Source organism: Hypomesus nipponensis, chromosome 14 (assembly GCF_054491055.1).
Source record: "Hypomesus nipponensis isolate SF chromosome 14, ASM5449105v1, whole genome shotgun sequence".
Taxonomy (NCBI): domain Eukaryota; kingdom Metazoa; phylum Chordata; class Actinopteri; order Osmeriformes; family Osmeridae; genus Hypomesus; species Hypomesus nipponensis.
Window position 1 is genome coordinate 1,549,204 of NC_140374.1, and position 10,915 is coordinate 1,560,118.

Consider the following 10,915-nt stretch of genomic DNA (forward strand, 5'->3'; position numbering starts at 1 on the left):
GTGCCTCTGCAGTACTTTGACTCTGCTGTACTGTGCCTCTGCAGTACTGTGTCTCTGCAGTACTTTGACTCTGCAGTACTGTGCCTCTGCAGTACTGTGTCTCTGCAGTACTTTGACTCTGCAGTACTGTGCCTCTGCAGTACTGTGTCTCTGCAGTACTTTGACTCTGCAGTACTTTGACTCTGCTGTACTGTGCCTCTGCAGTACTGTGTCTCTGCAGTACTTTGACTCTGCTGTACTGTGTCTCTGCAGTACTGTGCCTCTGCTGTACTGTGTCTCTGCAGTACTGTGCCTCTGCAGTACTGTGACTCTGCAGTACTGTGACTCTGCAGTACTGTGACTGATGTTGTTCTGTTCTGTTGTGGTTGCAGGAACTGCAGCTGGCTCGATGTAGTAACCTGACTGACCAGGCCGTGACGGCCATCCTCACACACTGCCCCAACATCCGCATCTTCAACTTCCATGGATGTCCTCTCATCACAGGTGTGCTTCCCCAGTCTGTCGCCTCCTGTAGGTCTGTGGTTACTCTCTGAAGGGGGTAGTACATAGACTTCTGGTTATACTCTGCTGTTGTAAGAACTCTGCACTTCTGATCCTTGGTTTTCTGCTGTACTTTCGAAATACATTGTACAAACGTCACTTTAAATTAGGGATGCACCGAATCCAGGATTCGGTTTTGGCCAAATATTGGGCTTTTTGACGGGGTTCGGTTTCGGCCAAACTTTAGAATTTTTTTCCACCGAACCCTATGCTTGCACTACGCATACTACGCTGGTCGACATAATGACGCCGCCGTTGATTACGGGAAGGGGTTTACGTAGGTGGACTGTTCAATGCAGTAGGCTGAGAGAAAGTGAAAATGCAACTGGCAGTACTTTCAGTCAGAGAAAGTGATTCAAGTCGACCTACATGTTCAATTTGCAATGCAGATTTGTCTCATGGTGGCAAGGACCCTAAACAATACACAACATCTCCGCTGTTAAAACATTTGTGTAAACATCCGAAAGAAATTCCAGAAATCTAAAAGGCTAATATTTTGGATATTGATTGGATTTTGAGATAGGCATATGGTAACTGTCAAAATGTTGACAGTTACCTAGGTCTGTTGCCCAGGTCTATTCTTTTTTTTTTTTATAGAAAAAAATAAAAATACACTGCTGTGGACGTTGTTTACTTCATTACTGTGTTAACGGACTGAGAGTGGGAGTAGGATTCGGTATTCGGTTTCGGCCGGATCTTAACCAGTGGATTATGTATTCGGCCGAACCCCAAAAATCTGGATTTGGTGCATCCCTACATAAACTGAAAGCATCTGCTAAAGGAATAAATTGGAACATGCAGGTAAATGTCGAATGTTGAGTGTCTCTATAGACCAGTGTCCGGAGGACATGTTAGAAGGTCTGGGAAGGAGAATGGTTTTTAATGTAAATTCCTCCCCAGCCAGACTCCCGGTGTGATGGAAACCCATCTATGAGTTCTGAAATCAAACCCTAGAAATGGTGATGTATTTATTGTACTTCTCAACCAGACCAATGTTTTTCTGCTTCTAAGATCGTTCCAGAGACGCCCTCCACAACCTCACCGGCCCTGACAAGATACAACAAGTGTCCTGGACTGTTTACTGAGGACGTGAGGGGGACTTGAGGCTCTCAAAACATCTGAAAGGTGACTGACCGTTCTGTGATCCACCGTGACTTTTGTGATTGACAAAGTGGGTCCCAGTGAGCAGAAACAGGTTTAGTAGTTGGTGAATGTCAGTGGATGATACAATGGACTTCTGTATTCTTTAAAAACCCATCTTAGAAAGTCCCAAAAATAATTGTGTACTGGAAAACTCCATTGAATGCTCTATTGTCCAAACCGAGTGAGTTATCGTGTATCAGTCCTTGACTCTGGAATGAGCTGGAGGGAGGCAACCATGGTTCAATGGGAGTTTGTATTTGAATTTATGACAGAAATAAGGAGTCCATGTTTGTGTTCCTTTTATCTGGACTAGAGGGGGACCCCCTCATCCATCAGACCAGAGTGAAGGAGAACCAAGATGAAGGATCTTTGCACTTGGAGTTGAAGCACTTCTGCTAACGTTTGTATGTCAGCTTGTAGGTTCATTGACAACGCTGAATTGTGAGTTTGTCTTAAAGGCACATTTCCACCAAACACTTTATTGGTTTACAAGTTTATTGACACAGATCTACTCTGTACACTTTGCATTGTTGTTGTTAATCTTATAAACATCTTGAGGGGCTCTTTGTGTAATTTTTCCAAACTGGTGTCAAGGCACTTAAAGGAATCCCTCATAGAACAGTCTGAGTTATACAACTTTGAAGAGGATTACTGTACAGTGAGACACCACATAGTTATGTTCTTAGTGAACAAACAGGAGAGAATCCTGGATATCTACTGGTCAGAGCCGAGGTTGATACTGCCACACAGAGGAGCAGGTGAGTCCATAGTTCTCCTGCTGAACAGCAGGGGGCAGCTCATACTGAGCCAGGCACTGCAGCCAGCTCCTGCCTCGCTGCTCCTCAAACTGGGCCCTTCCTGGGTCTCCTATCAGAACCTTGGTCCCCTGGGTTTGGATGCAGCGGTCCAACCAGTGCCGGAGGCTGTCAGCCAGGGCTTCCTCATAGAACATGTCTCCCAGGAGGATGAGGTCATATCCCCCGGAGTGTGAACCAATCAGGTTGTCCGTGACACAGAGGAGGGGGTCCAGCCCGTTCAGCTCACAGTTGATCTGGGTTGCCACGGCTGCAACTACACCAGGATCAAGAGTTAGGGTTCTGATACCGATATGCTTTCTGATCAGGGGTGTAGGTTTGTTTTCAAATGTGGGTGGGACAAGTTTTTTTAAATAACTGATGTAATACGATTTTAAGATGTAAGTAAAATTAATGTTTTAAATGTGGTAAGAAACATGCTGGAACAACCACATATGTTGTTTTCAGGAAGGGGAGATAATTAAGCTGAGTTACAAGGTTGAGAGGTTGTAAAGTGTTAAGAATTGTTGGGGGATTGTTTATGATAGGACAGATGGCTATCTGTACTAACTATTTCGGAGGGTTATGACCCCACAAAGGTCAGTTGACCATTTGGGATGGTCATCTCGTGGAGTTTTATGACTTCCTGACTTGGAGAGAATTGCAGCATGAGAGTTCTTATCACCTGGGGGGTGAAGCTTTGGGACAGCAGGTTCTGAGGCTGTGTGGTTTCAACTATGCTTGTATTGACCACCAAACACAAATGTTGTGCAATATGTTTAATTACTCAGTCATTATTATTATACTTACTTATTTTGCTACATTGTTGTTTTGCACTATGTTGCACTTTTACTCTTGTTTGTTATCTGCGCTGCTGTAATCCTGCGAATTTCCCCATTGTGGGACGAATAAAGGATTATCTCATCTTATCTCTGTTTTAGGAGTGGGCTCCAGATGCATGTGTGTTTTCTAATCCAGGAGATCCTTGTGTAGGATGATGTGACTGACATTGATTAACTGTTGTTTAGAATGACCAGATGCTGTGAATGTATATGACACATGGTAGGTGTTCTACACGTGTTCCGTGTTTCTACCGTGGATCCTAATCACTGCTGAACACATTTGTTACGTGTTTGTTACGTGTTTGTTACGTGTTGTCCAGTGGATTGACCACAGAGCTCTCTGTTACGTACTTTATGGTATCGAATAAATCATTTGTGTTAACATGGCATCCTGGCTATTAAACCACACAGTGTCTTCAGATTTTCCACAACACAGATGATGGGGCTGTTAATTATAATTGTATTACAAAAAAGTGTGTGTGTGATAATGGGAGGGGTGGGTATGACATAACAATACCTACACCCTTGTTTATGATCATGATTGAGAGATTGGCAGTTGCTAAAGAGGTCATTAGGTTGAGGATGTGTAAAGAAGATTTCTTACCCGGGTCTATATCGTTTGCTACCACATGAGCAGCTCCACAGAGCTGGGCAGCAATAGCAGACGCCCCACAGCCACTGCCCAGGTCCAACACCTTCTTACCCTTTGAAACCAGAGGATTTCCTAGAACATACCTGGAGACGTACGTCACAGTATGGGTTCGTAATTGATCTAGTCGACTACTTGGTTTATACGTCAATATTTCAGGATCATTAGGAAGAAAAAACTGTGGTTTATATCCGGTACCTGGTGAGCGCCTGTCCGCCGGGCCAGTAGATGGCCCAGAAAGGATCCGAGAAAGGCCAAAGCTCTGGTCTCGCGTGCCAGAACCAACAGTTTGGGGTGAACAATCTCAATTGGATTTCTGGTGTCAAATTGTTCTCTCTGACGATCTCTGTGTTTTCGACAATGAACTTTTTAATATCGTTAATTTCAGACTGACAGCCTTGTAAAAATATGGTTGTGCTGAGTGCTCTGGTGCTTTCAACAAGGTTAACGTATTTAGGGTTCAAAACTCCAATAAGCTTCTTAATCATTTCGCTGTCGCTGCGAGCCAGCTGACTTAACCTGCTCTTTCGGGCTCGCAATAGTCCACTAACGAGTGAACTAAATCCATTGACAATACACAAAAGTGTTCTGTCTGTGTAATGGTGAGAGCCTTTTCGCATTAAAAACAGATAGTCTAGTTATGTAGTGAGTAAAATCATTGATCTTGTCGCTGAACGCCCCGACTCGAAGGTCGTAAAAGTCAGTTTCCACACGAAACTAAATAAAAACGGACACAATGTGCAACGTTTGTGTATGGTCCCCGACGCTATACAGACCCTCGCTAATAATCATTCCGTTTGAAATCACAACAGCTGGGCTGTTAAAAAAAGTATCTTGGTGATATGATAATTTCTCATTAAATATTGCCTAATTAATGGGGCAAGGAAAATATATAAAAATGTATACGGTAAACAATGTTCCTTTTCTTTGTTATCGATCAGAGACAGCTAGAATCTCGGACATTTACTCTTGATGGCAACATTATCAGTCTCTCTATGTCAAAACTGTCCACAACCACATTCTAATGTTGCTCTGCACACTAGGCTATAGTGCCCTCTTGTGGTGCACCAGCATCCTCGCTTTGTTTTTTTGTGCCTTTGGTTTGTTACCGATATGGATGTTTTAAAGGTACAGTTTTGGGGTAAATTGTGGGGTGGGCTCGCGTTGGGTTGCAGATTGGTCCGTTTTATGGGTGACATTTTACAAATGATATTTCTGTATATTTTAAATAAATATGCATATTTATTATTTATGAAGATGGCAAAGATTAAAAATCATAAATTTGTTGCTTCTCATTTACACTGTAATAGAAAATTACTATTCTTTAAGATGTCTATAATAATCTTTGGCCTAGATCAATGATTGCTGAGGTTTTAACTTCTGTAAAAATTGCATAACCTTTTAGTCGTAGACAGTATTGCTTAAGTTTCCGTTTGCTGACAAACGTCTAACAAATTGACTGTTTGACCCTGGTTGTTTTTCCCATACTCCAGGGGTTTTTGCTGAAAATTTCTGCTTCTGTTGTCTCAAGCTATGTTTTTTAATATTGAGCATCTGTATCCAGTTCTGCAACCTATATCCCTTTTAACTTTCTGTTATTGAAGAGTTCCTCTTTTGATGGACATGAACTAATGATGTAACTGTCTGGAATTACAGTATAAAAGAGTGTTCAGATCATGACACCTTTAGAGCCCTTCTACTCCAGACATCCTTTATGATACTGTTTTAGAACTGCTCCTCCTTGCTTGCAAGAATAAACAGGCAAAGACAAATTCTTCTGACTTCAGACATTCAATCGTAGAAATTTCACCACAACACTTCTCTACTAAGATACTGAGATTGAAGTGTAGAATGAAACAGGGTTCTGTTGTCATTTCCCTTAGTGCAAGAGGGAACGGAGGTTATGTTGCTGCCTCACATAGTTACAATTGCGTCAAAACAAAGAAATTAAGTAAATCCTGTTACAAAACGATGTCACTGGCAGTATCTTGATTCACTCTTTACAAACGGAATAAATGCTTCCCCAGGAACGTAAATAAGCTTGAAATGCACTTCTGATAAAAACTGGCTAATATAACAAGTTTACTAGAACTCATTAGGTGTCATTCAGTAACAACAAGACAATGGTATCATTGATCTCATGGGCGTATTCTAGCCCTATTTTAGGGGGTTTCATAAGCCCCCCCCCCCCCCCCACCCCGAAAAAAGAAAGAAAAAAAAAACGTAAAAAATGTTTTCTTTTCTTTCATATTTTACATCTAGATATGTTAAGTTCTCTTCCCAAAACCCACTAAAGGACATTATTTAAAAGGATATTTTCAAAAATGTCTTCCGGGGGAACATGCCCCCAGGCCCCCCTAGTTTTGCCTGGTCACATGAAAAATTATAGGTTTTATCTAGGGGCCCCTCCAAAAGTGGGAACCTAGATTGGTCCCTGATTGATCTACAGGATTTATGATCATCATTTTATACCCCTCTCGTGGTAATTGCTTTAATAATCGATCAGTACTGGAACGTCCCACCAATAGCTTAACAGGAAAAACCAAGCTGTCTGATTATTAGCTAACTGGTTTGGTAGCTATTTACTTGAGCTGGCTACAGTACCACAGCTGGAACATTCTGGGCTTTGACCAACTGGATTATATGATACATCCTAGCAGGAATAATACCATTCCTCCCCTGGATAAAACGGCTGTGCTCCGTCTTGCTCCTAGATGCGGACACGACCCCCGAACCAGTAAGTTACTTTTACAGCTAACTACTAGAATGTGGCAATCGCTGAAGCTAACCAGTCGAAGGGCATACACAAATACAGGGTGTTGATATAACAGCCTGGAAACATAGATAACTACATGTTATCACCCTGGCCTTTGCGTTTCTGCAGCTGTTCTACTACAGGTAATCGCGCGTGACATTTGTGACTTTAGTGATTGTGGCTAGTTAGTTAGCCACGGTTAGCTTCACTTTTCTCCACAAAAACTTAAATTCAACCTTAACCGAGCAACGAAAAGTAAAATCCATTACAAGCAACGCAATTTTGACTAAGACAAACCTTTTAACACAAACATTGTCTTTGTAGTTCAAAAACTGGAAGGATGAGTTATATATATGAGAGAGTATACCTGGGTAAGAGTATACCTTCTGTATTTTGGACCACATCCATCAAAACCAATCTGTCTGGGTACAGATTCTGTAAATTAGAGTTTTATAACCTTGTTCTTATACCTGGCTTAACCTGGGAGGGTGGTTGCAATTTCACAGAAGATCCCTTCACCCTGAAGCATGAGTCATTGGCAACCAGGTTTCACACACTTCAGAAGTAAAGAAAGAAGATAAAATCGTTGGTTTTTTCCTCCTCTACCAACAAGCCAATCTTCTGAAAAATCAATGTTGAGGTTTGTGTGAGTGTTGCCCAGCAACATGAGGTTTTGCACTTCAAAGAAACATTCTAAGTGGTTGTCTGCTGAGAGGATGATGGCTGAGATTGGGCCACAAAGAAATTATTTTACCTGACCGTCTCCACCCTACCACTACCAGAGAGAAGTCAAAACAATTCAATCATCATTCTGTACGGCCAATTTATTTTAGATAGGCTGATCTTCGACAGTACAGAATGTGATTAGATAGTATTCCTAGGCTGTGCTTTTATGCTGACAAATATCCAATAGGAAGTAGGTTGGCTTTACTTCAGTAAATTGTTAGTTTATACCGCCCTCGCAATGAAGAAGCTATCAGCAGAAAGAATTTCTGTTGAGATTGTGATGGCCTTGCTCTGTGATGAGGTGTTCCTCAGCACAAGGCTGTTATCAAGTGAAGCTATGAGCTCAGGGCCAGCGAGCTCTTAGGATGCTAGGATTAAAAAGTGACAGATGAGTCTGCACTTGTATTTGACATTCTGTGTCATAAGTATTTCCTCTGGCACAGTCTCTCCGGGCGCTGAATCCTCTGCCTGAGGGCTTCACTCACTCACACCTGTCCAGGGTAGAAAGAGCTGTGCCCCCCTGTTGGGATTCATCAGTAAACACAAAGGCTTACGCACCAAGAGGTTTTACATGAATATTGTCTGAAATGTATTTAAAATATGTCTTCTGTATTTGAGGGGCAGTTTAAAAGTGCAATGTTGCACAACTAGTTGACTGGATCATCCAGGATCCAGGTGATATGATCCATACCAAGATGACATGGTCCAAGCCATCACATCCTCAGCCGTGTATTAACATGACCGAGCTCATGAGATCCGCTCAGTTGGAATCTTACTCACCGTCGCATGACTAAATGCCTATGATAGCCTGTGTGGCCTCAGACAGTGATGACAAACGAGTCACATCCATCCACCCAGTAGCCGCCAACCAAATGTTCAGCTGAAATTGACAGGAGCCCGTCTGGTGTACAGACCCCTGCTGGAGATGAGAGGGTCACACAGCAGACAGTCCGTACCTGGGCGGAGGGGCCGGCATGCAGGGGCCGGCATGCAGGGGTAGACAGCACTGATAGGATTACAGGCTCGGTAAGAAGGTTATGCATCTTCACAAAGCTACGTGAAAGTGCGTATTCATGGTAATATAATTGCATCTCGGTGGGGGTATGGTTGAGGTGACAGATCAGAAACTCTGGGAGGTTGAAAAGCCCTTGGAAAGCTGTGTTCCTCAGAACCAACTGCACAAACACTTAAAGGAACATCAAGCCAGACACGAAAACAGCCTCCTGCAAGTGCAACAGAAGATTCCCCCTGGGCGTCAGATCAGAGGTTTGAGATCGCTTCTGAACATGTTGAGCTTCATAAGACAAACCACACTGCAGGGTGCAGAGAGGCAGCCCTGTGAGAGAATTGTGAAGAGCATAATTCATTAGGAGTTTCCATTCCCTCTGATAAATGTATTCCACAACAATCAGCCATCCTGAATTGATTTTCTTCCTTTTTAATTATTACTGTATTCGATTGAGGGAGCTGTAAAACAATCAAAGAATGCACTTGGCTTTGATCTTGGGAAGGGATATTGTGCGTTTTGCCAAGGGATCACTCTAAGAAAGGGATATGATCCATCGCCTAAAGGAAATTGATAATAAATGACTGGATGTGCCCCATGGTGTCTCCTGTGTTACTAAAAGTTCAGTTGAGTATAATTATTTTTCAGTTTATCAATTTTATGCAAATACACAATTAAAAAGTTAGTCTGGGGAAGGGTATACTGAACAGTGTCAAGCCTGATAAAACACCCTAAAGATACAGATCACTTTCTGCCATCATGCGAGAGAGAATTGTGGGAAAAAATGGTTGTCTCAGCTGTGCCTGGGTTCTAATTAGGTTGAAACAGATTCAGAGGTACGAAAAACAAACGTCTAATATCATGCTAATAATTATTATTTTTCTCATTCTTACAATAACGCTCGTGTTGCATTTTTTCTGTGAGTGAACAGCTTGAAATTACAGAAAGGAATGTTCTCTTTTTTGGATTTGAATAAATGGAAGTGTGAGGCATTTAGGGCCAACTGAAGAGAACTGAACTGCACTGTATGACATGTGCTGTCAGTTGGATGACTGAGGTGTTGAAACCCATGGTTGGGTGGTTTTGGCACAGCTGCAGTAGAACCTAATGACGTTTTCTTGTTTATCACAGTGTTAGCAAACAGAACGGATACGTCCTGTTTTCCTCACCACATATCATCTCTGGGGCCTGGGAGCCTCTCTGCACCAAACAGAGAGACATAGACAGAGTCTTATGGCATGTGTGTGTGTGTGTTGGGGGGACCAAGAAAGTCATCAGTTCTCAGAAGTCTAATTCAGCTTTATAGACAGAAACCATAGTAACTGCACGATTGCCTTTGGAAAACACATGTACTACTAAGACAGACAGAACAGTGAGCTGTATAAGAGCAGTTTGTGTGTGTGTGTGTGTGTGTTTATGTGTGTACAACAGCGTGTCTGTATCCTATATACTGTACACAGCCTCCTATGGCTGATGCTGAACAAGAGGCGAAGAGCAGTTATTAGTAGGTTATGATTTTAATGCTCATTCTCTCTGGGTCAATGGCAGCTGACATGAGTGTAGGATGATATTGCACAGTAATTAAAAAGGGAGTTAAATCAGACCCAATTAGCTAGTGTTGACTGAATCCCTGGAATCCTCTCTAACAAGGACCCCTTGTTGTCTTTCCTGTTAGATAATACTGATCTTTACACACCAGTAGTGGAACCAGGACATGATGACTTTCTATTTAATTAATTGGGTCTGTAAAGTTAAATAATGCTTTCTTTTGACGTCCCTTCACTAACCCATGATTCTTCCACCTGAATAAGTATCTTACTGTACCCTATTGCTGTGAAAGTACCAAGTAAATGAAGTAAATTGCCAAATACAAGTTCAAGACAAAATAGTGATAGTCAACAAAACTGAACGAAGAAAAGAGGAGGAGCGTCAAAGCCATTTCGCAGAGCCCGATCGAAAGACCTAAACAAAAGCTATCTAACATGTGGCGTCCTCTTTCTGTGTTTGCAAAGGCTATATTGATTGTCATCCCCTGATATTTCTAGTGAGAGTAAAACCCCCCATATTGTGATACTATTTAACTGCCCTTCATTCCTGTGTTCTTGGCCCAGTCCTCTGAGACGCTCAGCTTGACTGGATCAGACACCTGCACCTTACAGACCTGGAATAAATACTTAGATTTGGTCTTGAACAACGATTCACTTCATTGACTTGGTACTTTTACAGCAATTGGGTGCTATCTAATATGTCTTCAATAGGCATATTTCTCTCCTGGACATGACCAAGGGTCATTTTCTCATGAGCTAATATAGCAGGGTTTAGATCAAACATTGTTTATTATATTCAGAACATTCAAAACAGTATAAAATTAATAAAGTAATCGTTAGTGGTAATCTTTCATTGTTGTTAATTGATCATTGGTTAATGACAGACCTTTTCACTCTCAGTCAGTGTTTTTGT

The 10,915-nt window shown here is 42.0% G+C and overlaps 2 protein-coding genes across 4 annotated transcripts in view; one reads left to right on the forward strand and one right to left on the reverse strand.

Annotated features, from left to right (window-relative positions):
• amn1 (antagonist of mitotic exit network 1 homolog (S. cerevisiae)) overlaps positions 1-3,406 on the forward strand; it is a 31,656-nt gene extending 28,250 nt beyond the window's left edge. For 2 of the 3 annotated variants that reach the window (XM_084672929.1, XM_084672927.1), the window contains exons 6-8: positions 372-483; positions 1,552-1,665; positions 1,997-3,406. In XM_084672929.1, the coding sequence (XP_084529055.1) occupies positions 372-483; positions 1,552-1,625 (186 nt within the window). In that variant the 3' untranslated portion in view covers positions 1,626-1,665; positions 1,997-3,406. Of the gene's footprint in view, positions 1-371; positions 484-1,551; positions 1,666-1,989 lie in introns of all 3 variants that reach the window. The other variant, XM_084672928.1, reaches the window with a different exon arrangement.
• On the reverse strand, positions 2,161-4,709 carry etfbkmt (electron transfer flavoprotein subunit beta lysine methyltransferase). The gene is made up of 3 exons (XM_084672930.1): positions 4,167-4,709; positions 3,924-4,054; positions 2,161-2,754 (listed from the first exon to the last, which is right to left on the reverse strand). The coding sequence occupies exons 1-3, from the start codon at positions 4,586-4,588 to the stop codon at positions 2,405-2,407; spliced, it is 903 nt and encodes a 300-aa protein (XP_084529056.1). The 5' UTR covers positions 4,589-4,709; the 3' UTR covers positions 2,161-2,404.
• Positions 4,710-10,915: the final 6,206 nt, after the last annotated feature.

Excerpts from the sequence above, each read along its gene's own strand:
- etfbkmt (XM_084672930.1), bottom strand. The coding sequence starts at position 4,588 with ATGCGAAAAGGCTCTCACCATTACACAGACAGAACACTTTTGTGTATT. Across the intron at positions 4,055-4,166 it reads GGCGGACAGGCGCTCACCAG|GTATGTTCTAGGAAATCCTC; the intron begins GTACCGGATATA and ends GTACGTCTCCAG. Across the intron at positions 2,755-3,923 it reads AGCAAACGATATAGACCCGG|TTGCAGCCGTGGCAACCCAG; the intron begins GTAAGAAATCTT and ends ATCCTGGTGTAG.